Source organism: Crocuta crocuta, unplaced genomic scaffold, assembly GCF_008692635.1.
Source record: "Crocuta crocuta isolate KB4526 unplaced genomic scaffold, BGI_CrCroc_1.0 scaffold126, whole genome shotgun sequence".
NCBI classification, from domain to species: domain Eukaryota; kingdom Metazoa; phylum Chordata; class Mammalia; order Carnivora; family Hyaenidae; genus Crocuta; species Crocuta crocuta.
This window is the reverse complement of record NW_027531000.1, coordinates 6,759,492-6,778,457: the sequence shown is the minus strand read 5'-3', so window position 1 is coordinate 6,778,457 and position 18,966 is coordinate 6,759,492. Positions and strand designations below refer to the sequence as shown.

The 18,966-nt window shown below is 43.5% G+C and overlaps 1 protein-coding gene across 1 annotated transcript in view; it reads right to left on the bottom strand.

The window, feature by feature from the left end:
* Positions 1-18,966, bottom strand: part of GXYLT2 (glucoside xylosyltransferase 2) — a 103,816-nt gene that overhangs the window by 13,036 nt on the left and 71,814 nt on the right. The window contains exons 7-8 of the mRNA XM_077770648.1: positions 6,711-6,962; positions 5,473-5,596 (exon numbers count right to left, since the gene is read on the bottom strand). Coding sequence (XP_077626774.1) covers positions 5,473-5,596; positions 6,711-6,962 — 376 coding nt within the window. The remainder of the gene's footprint in view (positions 1-5,472; positions 5,597-6,710; positions 6,963-18,966) is intronic.

Here is an 18,966-nt window from a genome sequence, read left to right as displayed (position 1 = left end):
GTTCAAAGTTAACAGATGTGTCTCCATTCACAGGTAAATTTTGCATGCATTACACTTTGCAATCTCCATTTTTTAAGGCAGAGGGCAGGAGGAGAGGGGTCAAACTTAGAATCCCAGGGCGGACTGAAGAGGGAACACCTATGGAGATCAGTAGAACATGCAGTGGACTCATGACGGCTCTTTGGCATGTGATCAATAACCATTCTGAAATGGATCTATTTTAAACACGATTATCAGGGCTGTCACAATCTGACGGTTCAGAATGACAGCAGGGGGGGAACATGTTCAAGCACTGCCGTTTCCACTGCTCAGGAAATAATACGGTGAATGGTTTTAAAATTCCAAATCCCCAGAGCCTCAAACCAGTGCAATTTGTTTTAAAATACTTTTTCCAAGCCATGCCCTCTTTAAACCCCAAGTCTTTGATATTTTCCTCTCTTTTGACATAGATAAAGCAGCTCATTAACTGATTATCTATGGCTCTGAAGTCCATCAGCAATCCCTTCAGGAGTCTACATTCATTTCCAGAGCCTCCTAACTGTTTGCAAAGTACTGTGTGAATTGACTGCTCCTTACGTTTCTGATTATTCTGTACTCTTGAGATCTCTGAGATTATGGAACAGCTCCTGCCTGATCACTTTCACTTCATGGTGAAACAGGCTTACTACGCATGTCCTATATCACCAAAGAATGGAGGCCATTGAGTCGCATCATTAACGGTTGTTTTGTTTGGTTTTGTTTTGTTTCTTTCTGGACCTGAGCTTTCCTGGCATCCACTTCTTCCTTCTTCCAGAATGCACCTTGTTCCAGAGAAGGGCAATTCATTCTTCCAAGAAGGCCTCCCTGACCACACAATCAAAAGATGCGATCCTGTCCCACCAGACAGGCTGTCTCTCTCAACCTCTCATACGTTCCCTTGACAGCATTCACCACAATGTGTGATTTGGAACAACCAGTTGCTGTTCTTTGGAAGTCTACGTCTTCCAACCGAAAGGTAGGTTTCCTGAAAATAGGAACGTGTGCATTCTGTCTGCTCTCCTAGCCCCGTGCCCACCACTGTGGCTGGCACATAGCAGGGGCTCCCAAAGTATCTGCTGAATGAACAGGGGCATGGAACCTGTGTCTTCCTCTACCACGCGTGTCCTTCTGCTTTCTCTTACTTTCTCCTTCTCTCTTTCCCTCCTGTGGGCCTTGTCCTCCATTCACTTCCCCCCTTTTCACTCCATTCTCTTCAGTCCATTTGTTCAACCAACCAACACCTCTGAAGACCAGCTCCACTTCAGGCACGAAGTCTTGCACGCAAGAGACAAAAAGCAGATACAACCCCTTCCCGCAAGGATCCTACAAGCTTCATTGTTGTGCTTTGTATCTGATTCCCCAAACAGAAAGGAGTCTCCAATTTTCCAGAACAGTCCTAGCACCACACAGTGGGGCCTGTCACCTCCACAACACATTCCCTGCTGCCAGCGGCTGGGACCTCCCGGTGGGGGAGGGTCCAGCGTGGCTGCACACTCGACCGCAGGGCTCCCGGGACCTTGGCAGTGTGAGACCAAGGCCCTCCTGGGGTCACTGAGGAGACCTGTGCCACGTGAGTGTGTGTCCTGCTCCCCGTGGCCCCGCCAGACCCCTCACGCGACTACCCTATGTGGTATCCATGACAACCTATGGATATTCCAGGGGTATTTCAGCTCTCCCCTCTCCCTGTGGGCAGAATCCCACTGTTGCTGTCTGGCGGGCTGCCCTGCCTCGTCACGCATACTTGGCTGCTTCCACTGCCTTCCCTGCACACAGCCCGCCTCTATGGAAATGATTCCCAAAGAAAGGAGAGACCTAGGCGCTCCTGTCTGAGAAAGGAATATGCCACATGGCCTTGCTCCTCTGGCTCCTGATGGCCAGATGGTGGGTAGTCTCCCTATCCAAAGAGAACTCATTTTCAGCTGGGCTGGAAATCAGTTCATAGGCTGGGCTGGGCAAATCTCTCTCACTCTTTCTCTCTCTTTTCAAGAATGTGAATTTGGGTTTTTGTCAGCATTCAAGCTGACAAAAACTGAGGACTGATGGATGTGGGGGGAGGGGGGGATGGGCATGGAGGAGGACACTTGTGGGGATGAGCACTGAGTGTTATGTGGAAACTAATTTGACAATAAACTATTAAAAAAAATAAAAAATACATATTTAAAAATCGGAAAAAAAAAAAAAAGAATGTGAATTTGGGAACAGAGGGGGCTGTTAGGCATCATCATCGGCTGTGGGCTGGTGAGGCTGGGTAGCCTGAGGGTTGGGCCACATGTAAACAGAATGCTGAGGAACAGAACGGAATCGGGTGGGCCTGGAGAGAAGCAAGGACGGCAGAGACCCTGGGGCCCCTGGAGGATAGAGACACGGCTTTGGTCCTTAGCAGATTCCCAAGAGGCCCGGCACACTGCCCCGTGTGTTCCCAGGAGTGTGTCCGGTCCCTGACTTGCTTTGTTCCCTGCAACCTAAACACACGAACCAAAGCACATCTTTCTGTGTAGGGTGCTCTTCTGACCCGGCCAAACCTACACTTTCTGTAGAACTCGGCTCTCGACTCCAGCTCACACATAAAGTTGGGAGCTCAGTCTTCCACCTTATGAAGGAGCTATCTGGGCTCACCTGCCAGGAAACGTCCTGTGGTCTGCAACCCGCATGTCCCACCCGAGTGCAGCTCTCTCCTCTCGTCTATTACCCAGCACTGCAATTACACACCCACAGAAATCTACTATCTCAAATATTTTGAGGCCAATGACTTTTCAATACATTTTAAAGCGTGCCTGGGTGGCTCAGTCGGTTTAAGTGTTCAACTCTTGATTTCAGCTCAGGTCATGGTCTCACGGGTCATGGGTTTGAGCCCTGCATCGGGCTCTGTGCTGATGGCATGGAGCCTGCTTGGGATTCTCTCTCTCTGCCCCTCCACTTGCCCCTCCCCCCATACTTGCTCTCTCAAAATAAATGCATAAACATGAAAAAAACCACACTTTTTAAAAAGTGGTGTTATTGGCTACAGGAGGCTATAATAAAAGTAACATTCCAGACATGTGTTCAAGTTTTTTGTGCATTGCTTCTTTGTCCATGTTTATGTCCTGTGCTGGGGCCAATCTCCTCTCTCTCTCTCCTTTCTAGGGATAAAGGTGATACATCTTTTTTCAAAATACTTTCCTGGTTTGGAGACAGTGATCACAATCCATACAAACAAGGAAGAGGCTTATAATGTGAAAGATATCAATGGATTCCACTTCAAAGATCTCATGTTTAATAAAGTACCTGAGTAAGGTATGAAAAAGGAAGATCCAATGCAGATGACACAAAGAACAATCAAGGAGTTACCTAATAACTCGCTGATCTAAAGCCAGAAAACTTGGTTATTGGTCCTGCTCAGAACCAGGTTTTAGAACAACTTGAAAATTATTTTATGATGTTCGAGTACTCAATGGATTTAGGATGGGGAGTACCGAGAAAACCAGCTGGCTTTCGGCTCCAATTAAAGACAAGGGCTCCTGTCTAATTGCAAAGCTGCTTACAACTGCCTTCAAGTATTATTTACTCATTGATCACATCCTCAAATAATCTGCAACAGGCTAAGAGGATTTCTGGGGAAGAAATTGTACGAATCTTTTGAATTCCTATTTGGAGGCATGTATAGAGGTGCTTATAAAAGATAGTTTTAGCCACATCACAGAGAGAAAATTGCAATATTTAAAGGACAAGTATTTAATATTGCAATATTTAAAGGACAATTCAGTGGAGAGATACATTTTGGGACGTCTGCCCAGCTCTATAGGATTCCCCTTGTTTAGAATTTCTCATCTCTCCCAAACCCAGAAGGTTGGAGTGGTCTGGGGTTGCATCCCTGCTCTGTCACTCATTAGCAGTGCTGCAAATTATCCAACAAACTCTCTGTCCCTTGATATCTTTGTCTGTAAAATGGGGATTATATTCTCGGGTGGTTGTGAGGATTAAAGAAGATAATGCTTAGAACAGCAACTGGCATTTAGTAAATAACAAATGTCAGCCATTATTTCTGAGCTCCACGCTCCTAGCCTGGCTACCCATGCTGGAAGCGTCTGATTTCTCCCCCTGGGAATTTGGAATCGGGACGGCACTGGGGGTTAATCTTCCCATGCAGCTGCACCTGGAGTATGAAACCTTGGTACTTGGCTTTGAGGTCTGAGGAGCAGAGAATGTGGTCCACACAAGAGAAATAAACCTCAGTGGGAGAAAGCAAGTCCAACCTGGGGTCCTCATCATTTTCCCTGTCCTGCCTCAGGTCCTGGGCTGAGCCGGCTCGCCTTCCTGCCCTGGCTTCTAGCAGACGCCAGTCTGCTTATAAAAAAGCATCCTTTGTGCTTGGACTAACTTGGGGCGGGGGGGCTTATACAGGCAACCAAGAATCCTAACTAATCCACCAACACTAGAAAAAAGATGAAATCTGCTTAGGAGAAAAAGGAGGAGGTACAGAGGGAAATGAATTACAACGTGCCACCAGCGAATAGCCAAGACAGTCTCTTCATCAATGAATTCGTAGTGGGAATTTTCCCCAGAAACTCGGTTTCAGTCTGCTTTTTCACTTTTCCAGGATTTGCTCCTTTTAGATCCAAAGACTTTGACATCAGGTTTTAGTTTGGAGTTTTGTTTAAAAAAAATTTCAAGTACACAGTAGGTGCTTCCAGAGTGACATGACAGGGAGAGAGAAGTCTTTATAAACAGGAGTCTCTACCTTGGGATTTTTTTAAGGCAAAGAAATGGACTGAACAGGTCAAAGTGGAGAGTGCCTTCCCCACCCCCTCAAAGATCTTTCTCGAGGAGAAAACATGGTTTTGACTTTTAACAACATAGATAATGGTTTTAGCAAAGAAGAAAGAAGGAAATTTTATTAGGTTTAGGTGTCAACAAGGGCCAAGAAACACCGAACAGAAACATTTTTCTCCCTCCCTCCGCCACCTCCGCCAACTCACTGATGGAACAATATAAGAAGAACTCCTTTTGCTCCCGTGGAAAGAAAAAGGAGTTGGGGAGAATCTAAGTCCTTATTCTAGGCTCATTTAACTCTCCAACAAGTCACTTAACTGTAGGGATCCCAAGAAATCAATTCCCCTCAATCTAGCAATTGTTCAGCTGCGGACAGCCTCGTGCTTGGCTTATAATGTTGTCATTCAGCTCTGTGCCCCGCCGTCAGTTTTGACCACACTTCCGAGAAGAATGGGGTGGCAAAAATCAAAAAGACATTCTCAAAGAACGGAGTCCGGTGTTGGAGGGTTCAACATTTGGCCTTTTGTGTCAGCCGCGTGTGGGCCGCCTCCGGGAGAAGGCCAGGGGGGTGAATGAAAGGGCGCACTTCACAGGGGGACACAGGCACAATTCAGGCTCAGTCAATAGCAGACCCGGCTGGAATGCGCTCTGAGGCGCGAGGTGGGCGGACTCCCACGCAAAGGGCATTCTCACAAGAGAGCCTACCTGGATTGAAATAAAAAATAATATTTAATAAGTCCTGGTCTCCCCACGTGATGGCATTCTTGTACTTCTGGTACAGAGGGTATAGCATGTCCTCCCAAGCCAAGCCTGCTGGAATCATGCTGTTCTGGAAAAGAGAAAACCAGTAGAGCGGCTGAGGCCCAGCGAATACATTTTGTCCACGGAGAAACCTGGTCCCCCAAATCCCCCAGGAATGAAGCAAAATAGAGGAGGGGTCCTGCTGGCCTCAAGACACAGGACAAAGCAAAACTAGGGCTGGAAACTGTGGAGTTCTGCCAGATGGCACATGGATACTAGATGGGCCAGGGACCACGAGCTGGGGCTGCAGTTTCCGCTCAGAAAACTATGCCCAAACGGAACCTCTCTTTCTTATGCTGAATTCCTGCCTCAGACAGCAAGGAACAAAACACAGATGGCAGAATTAAGGCATCTAAGGTAAAACACCTTCTCCTTGTCTTAACGTAATTTACTTTTAAAATAAAAGCAACACATTCATAGACTAAATATTCAAATAGCACACAAAGATAAAATTACAAAGTAAAAATATTTTTCCTCCATCCTCCTACCATTTCCACCCCCACTCCTCCCAGAAATATCCGCAGTTAACAATTAGGTATTCTCTTAGGTATTTCTTCTGGAAATTTCTAAGCCACAAAGGAGATCATACTTTATGGTACCATGCTTTGTTGCATTTTAACTTTTGCCCTTAATATCTTTTTAGTCTTACTTATCTTACCTATAGATTGATCTACCTCTTAGTAAGAGGAGGATTTTTTTTTAATTGACTAGATCTCTACTGATGTTCATTTAAGTTCTTTCCAGTTCTCTACTAGGATAAAAGATGAGGCCATGAGCAGTCTTTTACCAATATCTCTGTATGCTATGTAAATATATCCCTTGGATAATTTCACAGATTTTTCTATGGCTTTTGCAGTTTTGGGTATGCACAGAATTCAAACATTATAGAATTCAGAAATGCAACATAACATTCTTGAATAGTAAGCGTGCTGAAGCTTTAAATTCCTCCATAAATACCTGGGCTTTTCCCGAACAAACAAGTATTTCATAACTTTCCAAATGCTCTCCTCTTACCTGGCTCCTTCCTTCCTCACGTACAAGCCCCTTAACTTCCAAAATCAGTACACTGACAATCTAGGAACCTCACTGTTGAAATGACAAAACCCCAAATTCTAAACACGAAATAGAAAGTACTTCCTTACCTTAAACTGGGCACTTCTTATACGAGTTAAATTCATCAGCATGACTCCTGAATTAACTCCTGCAGAGCCATAGTAAGGGTGCCGAGCAAAACGGCTGTACCAGCCAATCTTGGGGATTTCATGTTCCGGGGCCATGGCTGCAAGCTGGGTGGCATTAAACTGCCTCAGAAGCTTCCAGATGTCATCGACAGGTCTCAGAAAGAGAACGTCGGTGTCCACATATAGAAGGGAATCCACATCCTTTAAAATTACCTTTGTGTATTTGGGGAGAGGGGAGAGAAATCAAAACAAAAACAAATCAGAAACAAAGGAAATGATCTGATAGGTCAACAGGGCCACCAATTTCACTGGTCAATGCTGAATTCCAGAAAGGTGTTATGACTCTTGGCTTTCATTCCTTCCGTCTCCTTTGACTTCCGGGATGAATATTAATTGAAGGGTAGAGACTCAAAGGAAGATGAATCTTCATTTAGTCTGGTTCAATTCTAGGACCCTAGACTATATTGGGGAAGGGTTGAACCTTCAAAGGAATGACAGCATCAGCATATGGACCGAGGGTCTCTCATCTACTTTCATCCTTCCATGAAGCCGTCTGTCTTTCTTAGTTTTTTCTTAGATCGTGGGTCTGGCATTAGACAACTTGAAGTGGACAATCTCTAGATCAGCTCATGCCAGCGTTTGGGGTAAATACTCTCTGTCTCTGGATCCATTTCTTCTAGTGTTGATGGGTATAACTGCACCTTTTTGAAATGACATTTTTAGCTAAGATTTAGTCTTGGGAACAGGAGAAACAAATCATTGGCCAGCTTTGTTTGTAGATCAGAGATTGGCAAACTTTTCCTCTAAAGGATCAGATAATAAATCTTTCAGTCTCTTCATGGCAACAAAACAAAGTCTGCCATGGTAGTATGAAAGTTACAATAATGCATAAAGGAACGGGCATGGCTGTGTTCCAATAAAACTTTATTCAGGGGGACTAAAATCTGCATTTTATAGGATTTTCAGATGCTACAAAATCTTTTGCTTTTATTTATTTTTTTTTAACCATTTGAAATGTAAAAGCCATTCTTGGCTCATGAGCTGTGGTTTTCAACTTCTGTTGCCATTCATTCAAGCCAGCCTTCTGAAGCAAATGAATTCTCCTGTCCCAACTACTTGGCTTACGAGAGTTTTACCTTGGAGTTAGAGATTTCAAAGCCTTAGTTACTAATAGTGTTATTTGCCTTATTTTGCCATTATTCCCCAAATATTGTGGTAGCTTGATTAAAGAAGGATTTGAATATTCCTGTATCCCTTGGCCTAACATTATCCGAACAACAACGTAAGACCTAATACCATAATGACACTTGCAATGGGGTCAGCGTCTGTATCTTCAAAATTCATATGCTGAAGCCCTAACTCCCAATCTGATAGTATTTGTGGATGGGGTCTGTGCAAGGTAATTGAGGTTCAATTAGGTCCATGAGAGTGGGGTCTTCATGAAGGGATGAGAGCCCTTATGAGAAGCCAGAGACCCTGTTCTCTATCATGAAAAAAAGAATGAGAAGCAGCTGTGTCAAGCCAGGAAGAGGTACTTCTTAAACAAAACCCGACCACGCTGGCACCATGATCTCAGACTTTCAGCCTCCAGGACTATGAGAAAAGACATTTCTGTGGTTTAAGCCCCCAGTCTTTGGTATTTTGTTACGGCAAGCTGACTAAGACAATATTCCACTGGGATCCCCAATATTTAAAATTGGTGAACATGTATGTGCAGTATATGATGGATTATCATGCACATTTCAGACTTGAACGGTTTCAGAGCTTACATGATCAGCCACAGGATTTAGCTTTCTTTCTCACTAGGGGAATAGATTTTACAAACCAATAAAAAGAAATTAAGAATAACGATTACCAAAGAAAAAAAAATAATGATCACCTATCATTTCATAAAAGATTATCTTGACATCTATCTTAACAACTTGAAAATCTTAATTTCAGACTTAAGATGAATTTTTCAAATTGGACACACAAACTTAAAAAAAATATCCCCTACCCTATCCTTATTTTTTTCTTTTTTTTTTTTATTTTTTTATTTTTTATTTTTTTAAATTTTTTTATTTATTTCTAGGAGAGAGAGAGAGACAGCGTGAGCAGGGGAGGGTCAGAGAGAGAGGGAGTCACAGATTGAAACAGGCTCCAGGCTCTGAGCTGGCAGCCAGCACAGAGCCCGACGCGGGGCTCGAACCCACGAACCGCGAGGTCGTGACCCAAGCGAAAGTCGGACGCTTAACCGACTAAGCCACCCAGGCGCCCCTATCCTTATTTTTTTCTTATTTTGCCATGGAAAGGTAAAAAGTTTGTCACAGACTAGCATCTATGTGATCATTTTGTTTTGTATTTTTGTTTTTGTTTTTTTAAATCACAGTTCCAGAGTACTGCGGAGCAAAGGCAAGCTCTCGACAGAAGTATTAGTAACTGCATTTTATGATACAAACTATGAATTACATGTAAATACAGTCATGATGCCTTGAATGCCCAACACCATGCCAAGGGCTCAACCTCCTGTCAATTTATTTTACTGGGAAGAAAAGCTAAAGCAAAGTAAAGGGTTCTGTCCAAGTTCATGTGTCAAATACTGCTAACGATTGCTGCATTTGGGCTAATAAGGTTATAGCAAGATTAAGTCACTTTCTAGAATGGGTATTCAGGGAAAAGAGACTGTATGATGTTCCAATAAAAAGCTAATTTAGAATTACAGAATTACAGAGGAAGAGGAACCTATTTAAACCCATGTGAAATAGTACAAATTTCTCTTTATGGCTGATTATCTAATAAGGCCTGAATAAAAGCACATAATTTAATGCTTTCATAAATTAAGGGTTATGCAGACCTCTACCCAAAAGAATCAAGCTTGATCTTAGCCAAAAGGCTAAGAAGTGATAAGCTTGCTGACTTGATTGCCCTATTATTTTCTTGGCCTTAAATTATCATTTTTATTAAAGTTATCATAACTGTCTTTTTCAAAATATTACCATTCCTCATCAAAAGAAAAAAGAAAAAAAGAAAGACTCTTCTGAAGAAGGTTTGGAAAAAAATTAAAAAGATCTGAAAAATAGAGATATTCCAATATGAAGTTATAGGCAATATCATTAATCAAGAAAGACAAAGGAAGAAAGTTGTATTGGAAATTTATAAAACCAGAATAAGCTTATATAGGGTAAAATTTTTATTTAACCAATACCAATTATTTGATACACAAGACTGCTCCCTTTTTTATTATCATAAACAATACTACAATAGGTGCCTTTTTTGGGAAATTTCTAAGCACATAATATGGCATTTCTTTTTCTCCTTTTTTTCATTTAATTTTTTAAAGTTTGTTGCTTGCTTATTACTTGTTTTGAGAGAGAGAGGGGTGCTTGGGTGGCTCACTCGGTTGGGCGGCTGACTTCGGCTCAGGTCATATCACGTGGTTCGTGGGTTCGAGCCCCGTGTCGGGCTCTGTGTTGAGCACTAGCTCCGAGCCTGGAGCCTGTTTCAGATTCTGTGTCTCCCTCTCTCTCTGACCCTCCCCTTCTCACACTGTCTCTCTCTCAGAAATAAATAAAACATTAAGACCCATATCTAATCCCTCCTCTGTGGGATTCTGGAGACATGTCTCCTGGAGTAGGACTGAGGGACACAGAAAAAAAATTTAGGAATACAGTTCCTGGCTACTAATTTTGGGAAACTTGCAAGACTTTAGTTAAGAAGGCAAAGCCATCGGCGCCTGGGTGGCTCAGTCGGTTAAGTGTCCGACTTCTACTCAGTTCATGATCTTGTGATTCATGAGTTCAGGCCCTGCGTTGGGCTCTGTGCTGACAGCTCAGAGCCCGGAGCCTGCTTCAGATTCTGTGTCTCCCTCTGTCTCTGCCCCTCACCTGCCTGCACTCTGTGTTTTTCTCTCTCTCTCTCAAAAATAAATAAGCATTAAAAAAAAAATGGCAAGGCCAGTTCAACTTCCGCTACAGATTACAAACTAGGGCCTGTGGGTCAAATTCAGCCAGTGAATGGATTTCTTAAAAAATTGACCACATAGCCTTTTTAAAAAATTGAGTTAGTTGCCAAATTTTTTTTAAACTGAAGATCTCTCAGAAATATCCGCATTTCTGTCTTTAAAAAAAAGAAATCGACAGTCCCGACAAGAACAGTCTGCATCCCACACGGGAACCATCTGCTGGTGCTGCTTTACAGGCACTCCTTGCATTTCCTGCTCATTCATACAATCAACATTTATGTAGGGTCCACTAGGTGCCAGGGGTGACCAGCAGTGACCAAGACAGACAAAAATCTCTGCCCTCAGGAGGGAGACAGATCCTAAATAAGATATATTGTTGACATAGTATATAAATATAAAATTTATTTATAGTATATAAATAAAGCAGGGAAAGGGACCAGGGGTCCCAGGGATAGAGGAGTTTCCAATTTTGAATAGGGTTGGAGAGAAAGTGGTGCTTCGAAGAGGTGAGTAAGTGGGAATAAAGCAGGCTGGCATACTTCCAGAACAGCTGGGGACCAGTGTGGCTGGACCAGGGCTAATCAAGGGAAGAAGAGTCAGGGAGGAAGACAAGAGAGGTATGTGGGCCACTTAGGGCTTTGTTTGCCCTTGGAAGAACTTTGGCCTTTACCCTGAGTAAGATGGAAGCTAGTGGGGAGATTTAACAGAGGATGACAGGATCTGACTTAGCGAAATGGTCACTGTGGATGCCACACTGAGAGCAGGTAATGAAGGTACGCAAGGGAAGCAGGGAGAGCAGTTAGGACATTATTTTAATAATTCAGTTGAGATGTGATGGTGGTTTGGCTCAGGGAGTAACAACCCAGCGAGTGGGTAGTGGTAGAATCCTCGATATAGTTTAAGGGAAGGGCCAACAAGATTTCCTGATGGACTCTACGTGTTGTGTGAGACAAAGAAAAGTCAAGCACAATTCCAGGGATTTTAACCTGAACAAAAGGTATGACAGAGTCACCTTTAACTGAGATGTCACCTGATGCGTATCATTCCCAAGTTACCTGTCTGGCCCTCGCGGGTAAGTATCAGCATTCGTAGCCGCTGAAGCCTAGCTCCCTCACTCCCTCCTCTGTATCTGCTCTCCTTGAAATGTGAAGAAGCCATAGGTGCCCTGGGAAGGGATCCACGAAGGGTGGGATTCTGGGGCAATGGTCAGATCACCTAGTTCTTGACCGTCATGGTGGTTACAAAGGCGTGAGCTTATTAAGCATATAGAGAGTTTGGGTAGGTAGGTCATATTTCCAAATGGACACACAGAAGCAGCCCTAATGGCACACCTCGGAGAAGTGACAGTCCTTGAAAGCTTGAGTCTGGTATTTGTGAGTTCAATTCCTGGCAGGATGACCTCCTAGCCCTGTGGCTTTGGACAAGTTCCTTCCTCAGTCTTTCCAGGCCTCAGTTCCCCATCTGTAAAACCTGGAAAGCACGATCTCCACCACCACCACCCCTGTCCCCAGGTCGTCCTCGTGACCCAGTGAAATAGCACACACAAGGGACTTGGTACAATGGCTGGTACACAGTAAGTACTCAATAACTAACAGTGCGGTGGCTGTAAGAAGGCTCTGTGTTTTCCCTTGTCAAGTGTCAAGTATAATTAGCTACCATTGCTAGCAATATCCACAGCACTTCAAAACATGCCGACCACAAAAAGCCTCTTACATAGAGTCAGGCGAGAAGAAATGAAGTTTTTGAACTTTCTGATATCATAATCTACTTATTACCTTGAGTGAAAACAAGTCCAGAAGGCCTTTTTACTCTTTATCTGAAAAAAAAACAGAACACCAGGAAAAAAAGAAAAAAACCTCACTCGTTCTGTAACATTGTGCCTCTGGAGGCTAATTCTGTAGCAATAACTGCGGTATTAATTTAAAGAGGATCATTCAGCCATGTGATAATGGGAAGAGGAATATTTACTGAAAGGATATAAAATTAGCCACTCTAATTCCCTTATGGAAATCAGTCAGCACTAGAAATGAGTTGTTTTCTTAGGAAAGAGGGGCAGACAGGCAGCACACAACTTTGACAGTACAACTTCTTGGTTAAAAGCTTTGGGTTTGAGGGGCACCTGAGTGGCTCAGTCGGTTGAGAGTCTGACTTCGGCTCAGGTCATGATCTCACTGTTTGTGGGTTCAAGCCCTGCGTAAGGCTCTGTGCTAAATGCTTGCTCAGAGTCTGGAGACTATTTCGGATTCTGTGTCTCCTTCTCTCTCTGCCCCTCCCCCGCTCATACTCTGTCTTACTATATCTCTCAAAAATGAATAAATGTTAAAAAAAAACATATATACACATATATATATATATATATAAAGCTTTGGGTTTGAAGTCTAATTACAGTAGCCCCCACCCCCAGTCCATGAGGGATACATTCCCAGATCCTCGGTGGATGCCGAGGGTTGTACTGAGTCCTCTATTGATACTGTGTTTTCTCCCACGTGCATATATCTATGATGAAGTTTAACTTATAACTTAGGCACAGTAAGAGACTAACAATAACCAATAATAAAATGGAACAATTATTACAATATACTGTAATAAAAGTTATGTGACTTCTCTCTCTCAAAATATCTTAGGGGCACCTGGGTGGCTCAGTTGATTAAGTGTCCAACTTTGGCTCAGGTCATGATCTCACAGCTCATGAGTTTGAGCCCCAAGTGAGTTTGACAGCTCAGAGCCTGGAGCCTGCTTCGGATTCTGTCTCATCTGACTCTGCCTCTCTCCCCCCCTCTCAAAAATAAAAATAAACATTGAGGCGCCTGGGTGGGTCAGTGGGTTAAGCGTCTGATTCTTGGTTTCAGCTCAGGTCTTGATCTCACAGTTTCATGTGTTTGAGTCCCGCACTGGGATTGTCTCTCTCTCTCTCTCTCCCTCTCTCTCTGTTCCTCCTTTCCTCCTCCATTTGTGCTGTCTCTCTCTCAAAATAAGTAATTTTTTTAAAAACCTGAAAAATAAAAATAAATATCAAAATATCTTATTGTACTGTCCTCACCCTTCTATGATAATATGAGATGATAAAATGCCTACGAGATGACATGAAGGGACAGGAGTGACGTAGGCACTGTGACGTAATGTCAGGCTACTAATGACCTCTGGCCCTATGTCAGAAGGACTTCTGAACTGAGGCTGACCAGTAATCGAAACTGTAAAGAGCAAAACATGGATAAGGGGAATGATCCCTTATCAATTCAAATTCCGTTTCTACTACTAACTGTGTGGTCTTGGGCAAGACCACTTACACGTTCTAAGCCTGTGTCTCCTCCTGTAAGTGGCGTAGGGAACCCACTTCACAGCACTGCTGGGATGATGAAATGCGACCGTGCACGTGGCAAACACACAGCAAGCGCTCAGTCACTGCTCTGCAGTCCATGCTCTGCACCATTATGACAGTGGTGCTCTCTCCATGGCTAGGATCCTACATTCACAGCCTGGGGTATGTACCTGGCTACTGCAGTAGTGGCAGCTGTCGTAGTAGTAGCGAAAGAATGAGGCATATTCTCTGTTCTCAAGGAGGTCTGATGGGGGAGGCAGATAAGAGGCAGAGCAAAGTGAGGTGTGGGTGATGACAGGGGAAGCAGGGAAGCACATGGCAGAGCCCCTAATCTCATCTGTGGTGAAAGCAGGGAAGACTTCCCAGAAGAAGCAACATTTATGCTGAGCGATAAGTGAATAGTAGGGCAAAGAGTACTGAAGGTAAGTGGAACAGCATGTGTGAAAAGGTCCACAACCAAGAGACAGAGTGTGACACAGAATGGGATGGCCAGGTGCCTGTGGCAGGAGAGCCAGGCTGGTGAGCTATTAGACTAGCAGAGTGGGCAGGGCCCAAACAGATGCTATGCTGACGGGATCCTGAGAGCAAAGGGGTGACGTCAAATGATGTGAACCATGGGGCGCCTGGGTGGCTCAGTCAGTTAAGTGTCCGACTTCGGCTTGGGTCATGATCTCACGGTTCATGAGTTCGAGCCCCATATTGGATTCTGTTGACAGCTCAGAGCCTGGAGCTGCTTTGGATTTTGTGTCTTCTTCTCTCTCTGCTCTTCCCCTGCTCTCTCTCTCTCTCTCTTTCTCTCTCCCCCCACCTCAAAAATAAACATTAAAAAAAATCATGTGATGCATACAGGCACATGTACCTCAATGTTCATAGCAGCACTCTCAACAATAGCCAAAACATGGAAAGAGCCTAAGTGTCCATCAATGGACGAATGGATCAAGAAGATGTGGTTCATTTATACAATGGAATACTACATGGCAATGAGAAAGAATGAAATCTGGCCATGTGTAGCAACATGGATGGAACTTCAGAGTGTTATGCTGAGCGAAATAAGTCAGGCAGAGAAGGACAGATACCATATGTTTGCACATGTAGGAGGATTAGGAGGAACTTAACAGAGGACCATGGGGGAGAAGAAGGGGGGAAATAGTGGGGGAGAGGGAGGGAGGCAAACCATGAGAGACTCTTGAATGCTGAGAACAAACTGAGGACTGATGGGTATGGGGGGGAGGGAAAGGGGGGTGATGGGCATGGAGGAGGGCACTTGTGGGGATGAGCACTGGGTGTTATATGGAAACCAACTTAACAATAAACTATTTAAAAAAATAAACATTAAAAAAATAAAATTTAAATTTAAATTAAAAAAAATAATGTGAACCAGAAAACCTAAGGTGAGATGCTTCCTCTTCTACTCACATAGCCCACCCACACCAAGCCCTAGAGGGTTCCATCAGCTTTTCCTCCAAAACCATGTGAAGCTCCCCTTTTCTCTCTCTCTCCTAGGCAGGATTACAGCTTCCTTACAGTCTGGAAAGGTCTGTTTGCTGGTCTCACTGTGTCCACACTTACCCCCATCCCACGCCCCACCATCTATTCCTCACAGAGTAGCCAGAGGGATTTTTCATCCTTGACCCATGGGTTATTTACAAGCCTGTGGTTTGATTTCCAAACATTTGGGATTTTCCAGATTTCTTTTTGTTATTCATTTAAAAAAATATTTCTTAATGTTTATTTCTTGGAGAGGGACAGAGTATGAGCAGGGGAGGGGCAGAGAGAGAGGGAGAGACAGAATCCAAAGCAGGCTCCAGGCTTCGAGCTGTCAGCACAGAGCTTGATGCGGGGATTGAACTTGTGAACCGTGAGATCATGACCTAAGTTGAAGTTGGACACTTAATCAACTAAGTCACCCAGGTACCTCATCTTTAGTTATTCATTTCTAATTTAATTCTCTTGTAGTCAGGGAGCAGAGACTACATGGCTTCAATCCTCTCAAATTTATGGTCCAGCATATGGTCTCTCCTGGTGAATGTCCCCCATACATGTGAAAAGACTGTTTATTCTGCAGTGTTGGGTGGAATAGTCTATAAATTCTATAGCTGTCAATTAGGTCACGTGGCTTGATAGTGTTGTCAAGGACTTCTATATGCATACTGATTTTCTGTGTTTGTTTATTCTAACCAACAAAGGTCCATGGAATTTTACCTCCAGACATTAAGGAAGGGGTGGAGAATTATGAAATAACTGAAAATTCACTTACATCAACAGATATGATGAAGTCTTAGTAGTTTACTTTTTCTTTTGTTTCCCTTGCCTCAGGAGACATATCCAGTAAGAAGTTGCTTCACCCGAGGTCACAGAGGTTACTGCCTGTGTTCTCTAGGATTTTAATGTGTTCATGCTCCACATTTATGTCTTTTTAAAAAATTTTTTTTTAAGTTTATGTATTTATTTTTTAATATATTTTTAAAACTTTATTTATTTATTTAAGAGAGACAGAGACAGCATGAGTGGGGAGGGGCAGAGAGAATTCTAAGCAGGCTCCATGCTGCCAGCACAGAACTGGATGCAGGGCTTGAACTCACGAAACCTTGAGATCATGACCTGAGCTGAAACCAAGAGTCAGATGCTCAACTGACTGAGCCTCCCAGGTGCCCCATGTTTATTTATTTTGAGAGAGAGAGAGAGGCAATGAGCATGTTTGAGGGGCAGAGACAGAAAGAGAGAGAGAGAATCCCAAATAGATTCCACACCACCAGTGTGGAACTTAATGTGGGAATGAACTCACCAACTGTGAGATAATGACCTGAGCTGAGATCAAGAGTCAGATGCTCAACCAACTGAGCCACCAGTCACCCCCACGTTTAGGTCTCTAATCCATTTTGACTTTACTCACATGTGGAATTTAAGAAACAAACAAACAATCCTGGGAGTAAAAAGAGAGAGAGAGGCAAACCAAGAGACAGACTTTTAACTAAAAAGAACAAAGTGATGGTTACCAGAGGGGAGGCTGGCTGGGGGAATGGGTGAAATAGGTGATGGGAATTAAGGAGGGCACTTATTGTGATGAGCACTGAGTGTTGCATGTAAATGTGAAACCACTAAATTGTACAGCTGAAACTAATATTACACTGTATGTTAGCTAACTAGAATTTAAATAAAAACTAAAAAAAAAAAAATCCAGCTATGATTTTGGGCCATCATTCATTTTCATACTAATCAGTCAGTTACCAAAAGGAAAGCGCTGAAGTCTCCAACTCAGCCTGTGGATTTGTCTATTTGTCTAAGTATGTTTTTGCCTTGTAGATTTGGACGCTCCTTTAGGTTGGTGGTCACTCATTTAGGTTAGCGACACCTTCCTGGTGGCTTTTACACCATTAAGAACTGTTCGGGAGGCTTTTTAAAAAAATCTGCATTAGAGGATGCCACTTTCATTCTTAAACCCCTTTAAGACCTGTCACTGCACTTGAAACAGTCACACACATACCACGGCCCGCAAAAGGCCCTGTAGAATGGACATGCTCTGCTCACCTCCACCCTCGTTTGCTTTCTGTGGTGTTCTTTCATCTTCTAGCCGACCTAAGGTATTTTCTGGCTTCAGGGTCTTAAACTTTTCATTATCACTCTGTTACCGTCAAATTCAGCAGAGGCCGGGGAATGAAATAACTAACTTAACTACGGAGCCAATAAGCATTTAATTCTCTTCCTACAAATGGCCAGAGTCTCCTCTGTCAGAGAGGCTCTCACGTCTTTGCTGAGACTGGTACTAACATATAAATCTCTTCTTTCAGAACAAAAATAAATGGAAAGAGGGGACTTCTTATTTACCAAGGAATCATCTTTTGGAATTCCTCATTTACTAAGTTCATGACATCTGACGTAAAGAAGATAAGGTCTCGAAATATGCTTAAAAACATCATGCTTATTGGAGCACCTGGGTGGCTCCATCGGCTGAGTGTCCGACTTTGGCTCAGATCACAATCCCACAGCTCGTGAGTTTGAGCCCCACATCAGGCGCTCTGCTATCAGCACAGAGCCTGCCTGCTTGGGATCCTCTGTCCCCCTTCTCTCCGCCCCTCCCCTGCTTGCTCTCTCTCTCAAAAATAAATACTTAAAACATGAAAAAATTTTAAAAAGAGCATGTTTATTGACTATGAAATACATGTGCAGCCTCTGATGCATTAGTCAGTTTCAAGGTTTGTGAGCTATTGTCTTAGATAATTGCCTAAAGAACCAAAACCATGATTAGTGTGAAAACGGACAACGTTCTCAGATCATACCTGCTGCTGTAAATGAGTTGGCAATGACTTGATGTTTCTCTCCTCCTTGGGAGTCTGTCCATGAAGCTCCACTGAGCTTCTGTGATTGGCCATAAGCAACTTCCCTGGCCTGTCAGTGAAATGCTCCCAAAGGCTTCCCCCAGGTGAAGCAGGGTTTTCCCATTCACTGTACTAGAACACCCAGTTCTGACTTATCCTTTAGATCTGAGCTCAGATGTCACCTCCTCCGTAAGGCATCCTAGAGAGTGCCCGCCCCTCCCCCTTCCCAGTCTCCTCATCACCCACGATCCTTTTCTCACCACTTCTTACACAGTGGCCTTTGTTGAATTATTTTCTATTTACTGCTTGCTTCCCTGAGTAGAATAGAAGCTCTGTGAGGGCAGAGACCCTCTGTGTCTAGTGAAGTTCTGAAGTCTGTGTGCCTCGCACCATGCCTGGTATAGAGATTAGGCATCCAATACATAGTTATAGAAACCAAGGAATTCAACTGCTGACCTGCAGCAGAACCACTAAAAAACTTAAAATGCTTCAGGGCTGATGGGTAGATGAGGACAGGTCCTGACAAACAAGATGATCTGTCAACACATGAAGTCTAGGAGACCCAAGTTCCAGAAGAGAAAACCAACATAACACCTCCCACACCGAATGAATGCCCCTTTGTTTGCATGTCCAATACATCCT